The sequence below is a fragment of the Gadus macrocephalus genome, chromosome 7 (assembly GCF_031168955.1).
Source record: "Gadus macrocephalus chromosome 7, ASM3116895v1".
Classification (NCBI taxonomy): Eukaryota; Metazoa; Chordata; class Actinopteri; order Gadiformes; family Gadidae; genus Gadus; species Gadus macrocephalus.
Window position 1 is genome coordinate 14137188 of NC_082388.1, and position 14656 is coordinate 14151843.

The window sequence follows — 14656 nt, forward strand, 5'->3', positions numbered from 1 at the left end:
GCCACTTTACGTCTGGCTTTATAGCTAATGTCATCACCTCTTATGTAACAAAAGTGATAGATGTATTAAAACGTGACGCAGTTAAAATTGATTCAAGCTAATCAAACTTCATTTCTGTGTTTTATATATTTTTGAAGAGATTATTGTCATATCTTCTGTTCAACTTGTTGTGTTCCTACCGGAGAGGTGAGTGTGGAACACAGACCGGAAGCGGCTGGGCAAAACGGGGAGTTGTTGAACAGCCATTGCAGTGTCGTGGCTTAGTAACAAAACACGAAAGAACGAAGAAGACCGACACTTAAAGCTTTCTTTTGTCTTCAGGACCAATTTTAATGGTTATAAAAGTGTACAGACTAGGTGAATTTATCTACACATAGCGAGCGGGTAAGTCTGTCCATTTATTTGCAACGATTGGATCTACGCCTTAACCCTCGGTGTGAGAGCTGACGCTCAAAAGCTCTCACAGCTAGCGAGTTGTCATGGGGGCTAATGGAGGGACGCTAGCGCTGCTAACCCTGAGCTGTACGGCGTAATATACGACCCCGGATAACCATACAGCTGAATAACGTCACATGTAATATAAATTTAGAACAGAATCTCACCGTTTGATGAATCCAAATGTATGTAGTATTCCAGTGTGTATTTTAACCAAAGGGTTAGCTACCGTAGCATCGCTAGCAGTGCTACGTAGTATCGGGACGTGACACGTAGCTAGAAGGTTCAAGTTAGCGACCCTGTTAGACGGCCTCACCTTAATGTTTGAGGATAATTGATCTACACGGGCTTTATTATAGAATTCGAATGCGTTTCAGAGTTCACGAAAGCTCCCATTATGTGCAGTAAAGGGAACTAGCGATGACAACGCGACTACCGGCTGTAATGTCACTGGTTTGACAGTAGAATCATCTGGTATATGCATAGCTGTCCCCATATGTGGCCTTTAGCATTGTGTGTATTTAAATATGTCGACTTTTACTGCACACATTTCGTTTTTTAATACAGCTCTACGAATAAACCCTATACATAAGAAATGATTTAAGAAAAAAAAAAAAACTGGACTACAAGGGCTGTTGTCCTTTTATTTATAGTTATATCTTTGATTATATAAGCCTCTTGTGTAGATTGACTGGGGCATCGTATGATGTGGATGAGAGATCATTCTTTCTCAGAATATAGACCCTGACCCCATATATAAGCCTCTTGTGTAGATTGACTGGGGCATCGTATGATGTGGATGAGAGATCATTCTTTCTCAGAATATAGACCCTGACCCTATTTTCAGTTTAATAATGACTGAAAATCGTAATATTACTCGTTGGAACCTACCTATGTCTAGGTCACTGGACCATGAAAACAATTTTGCTCTCTACACTATGTTGGTAACCGGTTTGTTGTGTTGAATATCTGTTCTCTTGAATTCTTATTACAATTCCCACCTTTTGACAATTTAAAACGTCTATGATCATCTCACTTGTGAGTCAATAGTTATGGAAGGCACAATCAAACCATAATCTTCTTGTTTATTGTGCTCCCAATACCCAGGCCAGTTGGGCAACTTTAAAGTAATATGTTGACATAAGGTGCTATGTCCGGTGCCGTAGTGTAGTGCGAGCGCCTGTTGGTAGACAAGAGACTTGTTGAACGTGGATGTCGGTGCCCATCTCGCCAGCATATGCAGCTGACTTGGCTGCTTCACAAGTTCATATGTTTGAGTCTCAGCCTCTTATGCCGGCCCACTCTTTCACAGCAGTCATTCTGAGAAGGCGGGGGGAAGCGATGGGAGACAGGAGCCTATCTCCTGCTGACGTGTAGCTCAGCTGGGTTTTGCATGGCTTTCACCTTTGCCTGCTGTACTCTTTAGTCCCTGACTTGTTTGCATGTTACTCAACATGACCCCACACTGCTCCTCACTTGTGGGTTTCAGATGTCAGTATGTAAGGAAATAATAGAGGAAGCTTGCATACAATTAGGCAGGGGACTGGTTGGTTGTCCCTTGTTACAAACATATTTTTGTTTGGCAGCCAAATGTTTTTGTGGATTAAAAGTTTTTCTATAATCTTTCACAGATAAACAGTGATTATCAAACTGTATCAATTAATTAGTTGTCAAATTCTGAAATGTTTAAGCCCTAGTGCTAAGAGTTGTGAATGGTTTTATTTTAAATGGTGTTGAAAACACAGATCTCTGATTGCTTATGGGAGGTATGTGAAGCCTATCTGATAATCATCCTTGCTCTGAAACTCCTGTCCAAAGAGCCACACTGATGCAAGATAATCACTGGCTGCATGTTCTTGTAGAATTCCATTGTTTTTATCACAAGTTGATTGAAATTCACTCATGGTTCTTATGGTAGCGCATTATCTCTTGTCAGAACTCCTTGATTGGCGTTAACTAGTCCTGGGGAGATGGTCCCAGTTTGGGACATTAAAATAGAGTATACCTAGACCCTCCAGTCATCTTGTTCTGTCAATCTCAAGGTGTTAACCTCCCATGTTGTGTAGGCAACACAGAATTTCCAATCTTCCAATCAGACCCCTTTATATTATGACCCACCTTGTTGTGTAAAGTGATCCTGACTAATGTTCAAATGATGAGTCACAACCCAAGCACTTATCTATATAGAGCTGCATATCATTTTATTTGGTTGGTAATCTGGTAACAAGTACTCCTGACAGTACTACTCACTGAGTTGCTGTACTGAGACTGTTTTTGTAGTGGCCCAGACCATTGTAAGTTCTAGCTTTATGTACTACAATTTATTCCTACGATTGTTTTTGATAGTATTTTTGTGATTAATTTAGTTTTTTCTTCTCCCCTGCAGGATTCGACAGCTTTGGATATGTCATTCATATTTGATTGGATTTATAGTGGTTTCAGCAGTGTACTGCAGTTTCTAGGTGAGTACAGACACACACACACTTGTCCTGTTCCTCTGGGTGGCAACGTATTCACGTTTAAAAGCATTTTGGTTGATTAATTGTCTCTTGTTTTAGCAACTGCAATGTCATAAGGTCAAACGATCGTTTGGCCAGAAACTTATAGTATACAGCCATGGTTCATGGCACAATTCATTTGAAGCATTTCTCATTATGACGCTCCTGCGCAATGAGGGTTCTAAGAACGTATCCCAAAAGGGTTGTGGCCATTGGGAAACCTTTTCAACTCTTTGTAGAAAGATTTTTTTGATCCGGCAGAGCAGTGAATGAGTTTGAAATTCACTTCAGTAACCCGAGACCTTCTAAAGGGGGCGGTCCCTGTGAAGAGCTTTGTATGAGGTTTTCCAAGATTTCTTTGTTGTAAAGATTCTGCAAGTGTTTTGCTTTTGCCCTCATGCCAGGAATCGTAACAATGACAGTATAGCTCTTTGGTCTTTCAATGTGCGTCAGAGGGTACAGAGTTATGGTCAAAATAGCAGGATATTGCCAAACAAAATGTCTGATCACAAAGTGCGATGTGCTATAATGCTATGGTTCCTATGAGTGACAGGGGCACTCTTTGGTAGAACACGATGAAGTGATTTGGACATTAGATTGGTTAGAGATGTTTTTGTGAAGCTTGTTTAGTATTGTCTATTAACTTTTACGGCTTCATCTCTGAAGCGTCTCCACCAAAAAAGTTTAGCTTTTAAATGTAGCATTTGTTTGGCTACTTTCTAAAGAGACAAACCTAATTCCACATGAAGATGGAAGGACTGGCGGCCCTGGGCCCCGAATCGCCTGTTGAGTCTGTTCTTTGTATGTTTTTATCTAGAACACTAAGTTTACGTGTGCTCGCATTACTCTTGCCCGGCCCGTCGATAAAATGACACACCTGACCTAACGATGCGTTGATCAAAAAAAGCCTAAACCACATTGAATGTGTCAGGAATTTGAAAACTCCCCAATCTAAGCCATGACATCCCAGTTCTCTCATGTTACCGCATGGCCATAGACCTCTCTCTCCCTCAGGAAACGGGTGTTTTGTGCATACATGTCGAGTGCAGAGCCGCTTCTCCGGCTCTCCCTGTCCGACGGGTCGCTGCCTTGTTATCCAGTGAGCCGTCATCGCCGGCAATCCCTGAGTCAGCCAACTTGTGTCATACGTGGACTGGTGCAGTTTCACATGAGAGCAAAGGGCGTCTGGGTGGCATCGCTTCCTCTTTTGAAGCACTTGCTAAGGCTCATTATTTGACTTCCTCACATAACTGTATTAAGAGGGGATGACTTTAAGATTATCAAATAAGATACCTCACTTCAAATGTCCATATTCTTCAACATAACGATCCTCTATTAGACAGTTTGGATTTTGAATTCATAAGTACACTTGATATGAATTGCTGTTGTTTAAAAATGCTCATAATCATGTATATTTCCCAGATGGCTCAGTCCTAGTTCGGTACTAAGCCTTTTGGCTAGCTAACAATTCAATAAAGAAATAAAGTCAAAATATCTCAGAGTGAAATATACAAGTTATTATTTTTCTATTGAAGCTGCCTCTGCAGTATAACTATTAAATGCCACTATGCTTCAAGGTTTTTGTGTTAGAATGATCACGTTATTCTGTAAACTGAACCCTATCACAATGTTGAAAGCATACATCTAGTGACGAGGTGTCCCGAAAGCAAAACATCTCATTCTTATGTCTTGAATTTCTCTTTGTTTGCCAAGAATTTGTTTCTGCCAAAACTGTAGCATGGCTTCGTCAAGGACATCACTGTCACAATTTTAATTGTATTGATGGATAAGCCAGTCTTTCTAGCGCTTACTGCCTTGAGCGTAAGTGTGTTTTCTTTCGAACCCTTAAACACTGTTCCTGGGAACGTTCTTTTGGAACTGGTTTCAATCTGGATTTAAAACCCTTTTTGTTGCACACTGCCATGTAATGCACATTTAATTTTTTTTATAGGACTGTATAAGAAATCTGGCAAGTTAGTATTTCTTGGCCTGGACAATGCCGGCAAGACAACGCTCCTGCACATGCTCAAAGATGACCGACTGGGACAACATGTGCCAACCTTGCATCCAAGTGAGTACATAATCACACGCGCAGGCTCTTAGACTGATGTTTTTCTTGTTTATGGCCAATCTTCTATTGTGGTGATCCAATACGATATGGACTCATGGTTACGCCACAACTACACTGTACCAACGCTCTGTTCTGCCTGACGATAACCGATGAGCTGAGAAATATATATTTGGTTTGGTATGGGGACATCTCTACTCTAATGTTGAATCCCTAAAATAATTATTTGACTGTTATCCCCCGCCCCCCCCTTCCATTAATCTCCATGAGAGGTCATCAAAGTGTACTCCTCTTTAGAGGTTTGAGGGTATAAGTCAGTCTTCCTTTGATGGTTAGCTCCATATTCAAGTAAACCCGCCACATAAATGTCCAGGGTTAGAGCCTTTTCCCAGGGGTGTAACAATGTAGAGTTCCATACCAACCTGAGTGGTAGGTGGGGTGTCAGGCCCAGGGTCAAGCTGTGTATCCTCATCACGGACGGATACATACAAGCTAAGCTGTCGGTGCTCGTGTGCGTGGGTGATGTGACGAACGATGTGACGATCTGATGGTATTATTTAATAGTCCCTGTCCCTCCAGCACCTTGACAGCCAGATATTGTATACCACAGCTACGGTCAATACATGTGTCATCGTAATAACATCATGGAACGGACCGGAATGTAATTAGGGAATTGTTTTAGGAAATTGGTGATTGTTGAACAGGCGAATGGAGTTTGTGTTCTTATTGGCTCTTGTGAACCAGCTGCCAGAGGCAGCTGCTGACTGCTGCTCTCTACGCTAATGTCTGTCCACCAAAAAATAAGGTCTGATGTAATCTCACCATGCACCAATACAAGATGCCTTGCCCGCTAGAACCTGGTTGCTTTTCGTTTTGGTCAATATATTTTCTAGCACCCTTACCATTTATTTGTCAACATCGATCATCTGTCTTAAAAATGCATTTGATTAGTTTTTTACATTATGGAATATGCTTTCTTTTTGTGACCATTCGTTATTCAATCCTACACATGCTCTCATAGCCATCCCCTGACAGGGATGTATCTTGGATAATGTTTCTTATTGTTACTTTTTTTTTTTTACTCAAGCTTGACGAAGTTCCCTGTTGTGATTGTGATAAAGGGCTATGCAAATACACTTGACATGGCAGCTTCAAGTATTTCATAACACCTGATCACCAAGTTTGAACTAAAGTAACCATGCTCCCGTGTTTTCCCATCAGCGTCTGAAGAGCTGACGATCGCTGGCATGACCTTCACCACCTTCGACCTGGGAGGCCATGCACAAGGTGGGTGTCTGTGAAAGCAGGACAAATTTAATTTGTGAGATGATTTTGGATGCTGTACAGAGACTTCCACCTCTTTATGATAAATAAGTATCTGTATTCATGTCATCATGTGTAATCTGCATACATAAAAAAATGTAACTAACATGAGGTGATTCACCTGCTCTGCCTTTTTGTGTCCCCAGCTCGCAGAGTGTGGAAGAACTACCTTCCCGCCATCAACGGCATCGTGTTCCTCGTGGACTGTGCAGACTTGCCAAGATTGGGTGAATCCAAAACAGAATTAGACGTGAGTACCTGCTATACTGACCAACACACTTTCTTAGGATGGTTTCAGGACATCATGTAGAGAAAGAAATGGTAAATAATAAGTCTTGAGTCTTTTCTCTATAATAATTAGATGAGATACATTCATTAGGCTATATTAAAGGGGACATATTACACCAGGTGTGAGTGTGATTAGCCATTTCAAGACGGATAGATGAGCAACGTTTGCCACAGTCCACTGGGTAGTCTGGAAGACTGATCTATCCAGCACACATCTAGGTGGACACGCCCACCTGTGTTGTCTGAAGCTGCACAATTTCACAACGGCTTGTAATGGTGGTATAATGTCCCCTTTAAACATAAGTATGCTACCATTTATTGACCCTTTTACGAAGGCACTTGACTGAGAGTGTGTGTGTAAAGTTCTCAAATGATTTCATCCTGTGTGCGAACACAGTTCTTGTAACGTGATTCTTGCTTTCACACGAGTAAGGTAGTTTAATAATGGTCATAGGAAAACTGTTGTCGGAATGTGATGCTTGAAACAGTGTGGTTCCTCCAGGTCATCTCGGAGTCGTGATGCACCAATTGATTGGCCAGCTTTACATGCCCATATATGGCTTGAACATGTGATCAGGGTTTAGCTGATTAAGCGTTTTTTTTGTTTTTTATTTATGTTTGCGCTAAAAAGAGTAGGCTAACGCTTTATATTTTACATTATTACCACATCTCCATGTCAGTTGAAACTATTGTAATATAACCTCATGGGTCAAGGCTTCTCCCCATGAATTCCTTCTGCTTCATGTGAAGCTAGCTGGCTTCCACATCGCTTTAATGGCAGACGAGTGACTCTTTGGAGACGCCATAGGGAAAGAAGAATGCAGCCATAGTGCTTGCAAGTTCCACATATTTGCTCCAACGTGAAGCCATGGCCTCCTTGAACCCTACACTATGTAACAGTGTTCAGCCCCAGGGCTGAGCTCGTGAGTGAAGCCGTGGACAGCGCTCCTAATGGGCGCGGATGGCACAAAGACTCTGTGTTTCACCATGCAGTCTGTCCTCATCGGGAGGCTCAGGCCTGGTTAGGCTGTGTTTCTAAATGAGGAACTCTATACGCTTCCATTGCATAGTGGTAACTACGTTTAATACTTGAACTGTAGTTTTGGCAAAATGCATTCGTCCTATTTGGTGTTATTTGCTGCTCGATTGTCAGTAGTCCCAAACGAGCGCGGTCCCTTTACAGTGTGGTTATGTAACACACTGCCCTTCCGTCCCCACAGGCACTTATGACGGACGAGACCATTGGAAACGTGCCTATCCTGATCCTGGGCAACAAGATTGACAGACAAGAAGCCGTCAGTGAGGAGAAGCTCAGGGAGCTGTTTGGACTGTATGGACAGACAACGGGCAAGGTGAGTTAGAGGGGCCGCGGCGGGGTAGCCCTCTGATTCAGTTTGTGAGCGATGGGCTCGGATTGTGGAGATGGGAGTGACACTGTGCACCCGCCCGCTCCAAAGGGGTCCGTTACTACGCTGGCTGTCGTCCAGCGAAGCGGTTTAGATGTCAGTTCAGTTTTGTGGAAAAACTGGAAGAATTCCACGTTAGCGGGGCTGGCTGTTGGCTAGAGCACTAGCACCCATGGGTCACATCTTGGGTTTAACCGCCGGGTGTCCGAACGTATAGACCTTGAAATAACCCCAGCCAACGACATCAACAGCTGCTCAGATCCAGCTGCTTTGAGTAGAGGGATCTAGCTGTTGCTTTGCCGGTTCACCCCCATGTTGGCTGCTGTCATGTCCATGAGAATTAAGAAATGAATCCATGCATTCACATAATTGTCTTAATGTATGACGAAAATATGACTATATTGAGGTAATGCTTTTCAAAAATACTTCTGATAACCTATGAAACTGGACCGAAAAGCTTCAGAGGGATGCAAAGTAAATCTTCCATTACAGTGACGGTGACGGTGTGTGTGTGTGTGTGTGTGTGTGTGTGTGTTTGCCTCGCAGGGCAACGTCCCCATGAAGGAGCTGAACACGAGACCACTGGAGGTGTTCATGTGCAGCGTGCTGAAGCGCCAGGGCTACGGAGAGGGCTTCCGCTGGCTCTCCCAGTACATCGACTAAAGAGCCCCCCCCCCCCCCCCCCCAACAACACGACCAAGGACCGCCCGCTGCTGCAGCCATCCCCCCACCACTACGGGGAGGGGGATGGGGAGGGGGAGGCGCCTGACCCACCAGCCGCCCCTGCCGTTGCCACCAAGTACCATAGCCAGCCCACCCCCCGACCCCCCTCAACCACGCCCATGTTCGATTAGAAACATCTGCCTCCAGCTGCCGAGAGAACGCAGTACAACCTGAACCCAATAGACTTTTATTGGTCGAACATTTGGTTACACACACACACACACACATACACACAGGTACAGACACACACAATCACACACACAGACTGACACGCATACACCCACAAACACCAACTCACACATTCTCGCACTTGCGCACGCACACGTTTACTTATTTATCTCTCGTTAATCTCCTGTTCATTTTATTTTTTTCTCTTTTCAAAGCGGTCAAATTAATATGGATTGTGCAGCAGAGGCGTTTCCATTCACAGGCTTGAAATCTTTATACTAATCCATTCCCAGTTTCTTTCTGCCTTGTCCCATTCCGCTATCCGTTGAGTGTGTTGATGAAATGCATCAGACCCTGTCAATCAATTCCATGGCTCCATTGGTAAAGCAGTGTTCCCTCCCACCTTCCGTCTCATGGCCCCGGCTCCCCACCATCAGTTTGAGCAGCGAGGAAGAGCAGTGTCGTTGTATACATCGCAATACACTTTTTTAAACCGGAAAGAAAGATGTGCAGATACTTGACCCAGTATTTAATTGTCGGTCCTAAATCTTTTTTTTTCATTTTTTTTTGCAGAACATTTTTTTTATTTTGTATCACCTGTTCAATAAACATAAAAAAACCTTATGTGGCCACCTCTATAGCTTGCACCCTAAAGATGTGTATGTGTGGCTGTTATTTTACTGAAATAGAGGCGTCCATTTATCTCAATGTATTGAAAATAAGGACTTTAGGGTTTTCTTGTAAGGGTAGCTGAAAGTTGGGTATTTTCATTATGTTAAAGTTTTCTATACTTTTAGGCACATGGCATTGAGTGGCTCCAAGCATCTTGATGGCCTTCATATTTGCATAGACTATGCATTTACGTAAGAGATTTTAAATACAAAAAACTATCATTGGCTATCACAATTTTTTTACCTTTTTCAAGGTTTAAAATTGAATATTTATACAGCACAAACTGTGATCAGGCTAAAATATAAGGAGCTGGCAACTTGATTATGATGACATGCAGTAAGATACAGTGAAGAACAAGTCAGTCCTTAGCTCCCCCTAGAGGTGAGTATTAGACAGCACCAACGACTTCCCCAGAGCAGCCTCTACCGCTGGGCCAGAGACACGCTACGAAGGGACCACACATTATATATATATATATATGAAGTGTACCGAAATAACGTACATGGATATTATATAGATAGACATATATTTTTTTCTTTAATAAGCGATATCCCTTAATCTATGTGCATTACCAGAATCTATTATGCATGCCTTCTGTAGGGTTTTGAAGACCAATATTCCAGTACAACACAAGGAGAGCAGATGCCAAAATATGTTAAACAATGTTAACTAATTGGAGATGTGTCCGTCTTTTGTTTTAATATTTTTAAAGGAAACATAATGGAATGACAATTAAGAAATACACCTTTTTTTTGCTTTTTGTTCCCATCCCTGTGTCTCTTTTAGTCCCTTATGACATCTTAATGAGCTGTTCCAACAGAAGGGGACTTGCTGTTTGCATCATTAAAACTATTGTAATAAATGTTTGCAATGAATATCAGGCTGGACACGAACGTGAATGGTTTGCTTCTTTTCTTTTCTTGCAGTCGTCACATTAAGACCTACATGGTGACCATTTAGCATGGATTGTGTAACTTGTAAACCATTGATACATTTAATCCACAAAGGGAACAAATGCATCCAAAGCACGAATGTCATCCACTAGCGGATGCCCAACATCAGTGATCAATAAAATAACGTCGGTTATGGTCATCTTAGGAATCCGGTTGATTGGTCATTTTAATTTTCGCTCTAAGACAAAGTAGACATCAACACATGTTTACTGGGTGCCTTGCTCATTTGGTTTGCCTACATAACTCCAACCAAATTGTATTTCAGTCTGGTCGAGACACAAAGAGGAAAAAATACCTAACTCATCAATGTATTTGGGGTTGAACCACTGCTCTCCGCTTATCTCTATCCCACTTTGGCAGTGGGACGTTTGTTTTCCATCTCCGTTTTGCGTACCTTGTAACCCATATAATTTGCATACACACTAGGCTACAACCAAATGAAGATCCAAATGATCTATTCAAAGCCAGGTCACTGACTACCTGGCTGAAAAAAAAGCAGAAAGATAATCAGATCATGTCATTGGGGTCCTCACCAATAGATTTGTTTACTTAAAAAAAGGTGAGGCTGGGTGAGGCTGCACACCTGCTGTTTATTGAGTGATCAGGTTAAACCAGCCCTAACCACACACACTAGGTTCCTAAATGGCAGCTTGGATCACCATCACCATCATGTGCTTTTACATGGGACAGCTAGATCGGATTAGGCCTTATACCGATTTTACTACTCGAACGGACCGTGTCAATTATCCTAACATACATGGTTATAGAGCCACTTCTGGTTGACCTCTATGTCCCAGCAACAACAAACTCAGGGGGCATTCGAGAAAGATGTTTTCAGTAGACAGCTTTCAGTTCTCTTCGGGTCCCGAATCTTATTTAAAAAAAAATCAACTTCATTTTTTTTTGTGCTTGCTTTAGAAACAAACATGGGGAGTCCAGGGGCATCTCAAAGTAGCCTAGTCCTTCTTGATAGTCCTTCCGGCGAGAGAATAAACAATTCAAAAACATAACCAGACTGTTTACCACCTCAAGTGAATTAACCTATTCTATCTCCAGTCATGTATACATATATATATGTATATATAAATATGTAAACATTTGCTCTCAAAAACGTGCTTCACTTCAAGATTCAGTTTTACTACATTTTTACTATTTTTCCCTGATTCAGCAATTAAACACCCCTCGAAGCGCTTTAACAATTGTTGGTATTGATTTTATTAGCCTAGGTAAATTATTAATGCCTTTTGGTGAAACAGCCACACTGACCATCGAGAAGAATAGATGTAGGCCTACAATAACACAAAATTACATTTACATTGAACATGATCGAAGAAGGCGGAAATATACTCTGAGAATTAAAGCGAGACTAAACGTTGATTAATGACGTGAACATGGATTAAACACCCCGTAGGCAAAGTGAAGTGAATCCACAGCATGGACGTTAAAAGGATCAGCAATGGCCTAGTGAGGTGTTTGGTTATGGCTGATTGGGTGAAGATGGTTCATAATTACTAGCTGAGAAAAATCCAGAAGAGCTCATTTGAATGTAATCAAAAACTCAGCATTGAATGCGCTGTTTAATGAGTTAAATAGGAAATTAAAATTCCCCTAATATCGGCTTTAGAGTAGTGTTTTATGAAAGTTAGAAAAACAAATTTTACACTAAATGATGATTACAATTATTTTAAATTAGAATACAGTAAGGCAAAGTTGTGACCCTTTTGGCTTCCATACATTCCTCCCTGTTAACAGCCATCGTACATTTCTTTGGAGCGTTTCCCGAAACTCCTCTTAACATGAACGCACGTTCACTGCACTCAAGAGACGTTCGTAGGATTGTAACTGTCTACTGACACGGTGCTGAAATGGGCTCTGTACAGGATGGGCACAGGAATGTCACAGGAAAATGGGGTAAAAAAGCGTTAAAATATCTCCCCATCAAGGCCAACAGCAGAATAGCATACGAAAAGAATAGACTGCAATAATATGAATGCTGAAGACATTAAAACACAATTGATTAGGCCTAGGCCGATATGTATCAGTCCTAATCCTGAATGCAATGTGCATAGATTTTTTCACGGCATTTTCCCCCCTGAAATAATTCCATATTAACAAAAATCTAAAATAGCTTGTGTGACAACTACATTTATCTTAATCTGCTGACTTCTGAAACATGCTTTGCGCAGCAAAGAGAGCCGACTTTATCTGATTCCGCATAAGGTTTCATTAATTGACGTGCACTCTCTAGTCTAGAATATTTGTAGGCATAAAAAATGCAACGTTCCATAATTCAAACGCAGAGGCTAGGCATTGACACACGGCTACTGCTGACCCGAGGATCTTTCTAGACCAAGGAGAGCTTGGTCTAGATCCTGCCCATATTGTTGGGCAGGATGAAGTAGGCTATAGGTCTTTTTACACTGCCAAGCCGGTTTGGTCACAGCTTGGCAGGCCTGGCGATTTCACCTTCTTATCTCAAGTTTCCCGTGTAAAACAAATCCCCCGTTCGTCACGGAGCATGCTTTCTTGGTTCACTGGAGAAGGCGGGGCTGCGCACGGAATCTCTGACCTCTTTAGAATAATGTGTATTATTGCATACTCCCGAATGTTTTCATTTGTTTATGAAGACACCCGCATGCAATAGTGAGTTCATGTCTGATTGTAGACTACAAACGCGATTGACTATGGTCAGGGACAGTGGCGTAACAAGGCAACGACGGGCCCGTATGCAGGATGTTCAAGGCGGGCCTTGTTGACGACGACGACGGGGGGGGGGGGGGGGGGGGGGGGGTTCGGAGCGATTGTTGACGGGGGAGGGGTACGGAAGAACTGCACACCAAAGACACAATACAATCTAAAAGGCAATACCCGATCATTTAAATAGATAAAAATGTGCTTACTTACATCATAGCTGCATTTTCCGGGCTTTCCTCTGAGCGAAGTTGTCAATTAAGTCCTTCACGTCCAGGTGACGCGCACGGGCATTCTCAATTGAGAGTATCGTAAGTGGAACATTTCGAAGACCGACGGGCGGGCCCCTGATTGGCCCGGGCCCGTACGCGCCCGCATACCCTGCTTACCGATAGTTACGCCACTGGTCAGGGATGTTCGTTACTGTCTAGACACGGACCAATAAATAGTGAACTTCATCACAGCCTCACCGAAGCGCCTACAGTGCTTGAAGCAACCAATCGCCTGCAGAAATTCTCCGACACCCGGCTGGTCTTAGCATGATGCATGTCTAGTAGCCTATGTCTTCTGTCATTGATCAATATGAGGACATTTTAACCACGATGGTTTATTCTTTTAGGTTTATTATTTGTGTGTGATTGGTTGGAACTGGCATGGCCGTTTGTCATCTATTAGGGAGTGAAATGCCACCCCCACTTTGACTTGAGACCGCTCCTGGCTAATTTTTGGTCAATGGAATCCAACTTTTTTGTCCATCCCATGTATGATATTCCTTACTCTTCTCATTGGTGAGTTTGCCTTCAACTTTTTCTATGAGCTCTAAAGTTTATGCACCACTAGCCTAAGTGGAGTGATCCTTATGTGGCAGTCAAGGTTTCCTCCTCCTTTGGGTTTTTGCAACGGTTCTTGTTCAGGGTGGGGCTGTTATACCTCTTGAATGGAAGTTTGTGGAGCCTTTTGAGACAACAGTAATTTTGCCAAGTAAGGCAAGACACTTGCCTGAAACTAAATATATTTGTTATCCTTAGCCTCTGTTCTATAGCCACAGAATATCTGCCACACACTCAAATTGCAACCAGGAGCAAAGGGTAATTACAAACACACACGTCAGTGGGGATTAGCACCCAGCATTACTGCACTGCATTGTTCAATCCAACCCCTCTCTCATTAAGTCTCTGAAGAGCTCTCTTCTCAGCCCATTCCGACGCTATTATTTCTCTCATATTGCTCACTTTGTGGACCCCCTTAAATCTCTCGCCCTCCTCAAGCATCTCTCACACACCGACGGGAATAGACAGAGCCAACTGCAGCAGCACAGGCTGCTAGTCGTGGTGTCAGAGAAGAACGGGCATCTGCTGCTGCGGAGAAATCATGATATCTGCAGCACACACACTCATGGAAGTTTGAACAGACACATGAACCTACGCACAC

General features: G+C 42.6%; 1 protein-coding gene across 2 annotated transcripts; it reads left to right on the top strand.

Annotated features, from left to right (window-relative positions):
- Positions 1-179: 179 nt before the first annotated feature.
- On the top strand, positions 180-10456 carry sar1b (secretion associated, Ras related GTPase 1B). Of its 2 annotated transcripts, none has more exons than XM_060056803.1 (7): positions 180-384; positions 2822-2897; positions 4885-5004; positions 6223-6288; positions 6471-6574; positions 7833-7964; positions 8565-10456. In XM_060056803.1, exons 2-7 carry the CDS (start codon positions 2840-2842, stop codon positions 8679-8681), a joined length of 597 nt encoding a protein of 198 aa, XP_059912786.1. In that variant the 5' UTR covers positions 180-384; positions 2822-2839; the 3' UTR covers positions 8682-10456. The 2 variants fall into 2 exon arrangements, with proteins under 2 accessions (XP_059912786.1, XP_059912788.1); XM_060056805.1 differs by lacking the exon at positions 180-384 and adding an exon at positions 2590-2729.
- Positions 10457-14656: the final 4200 nt, after the last annotated feature.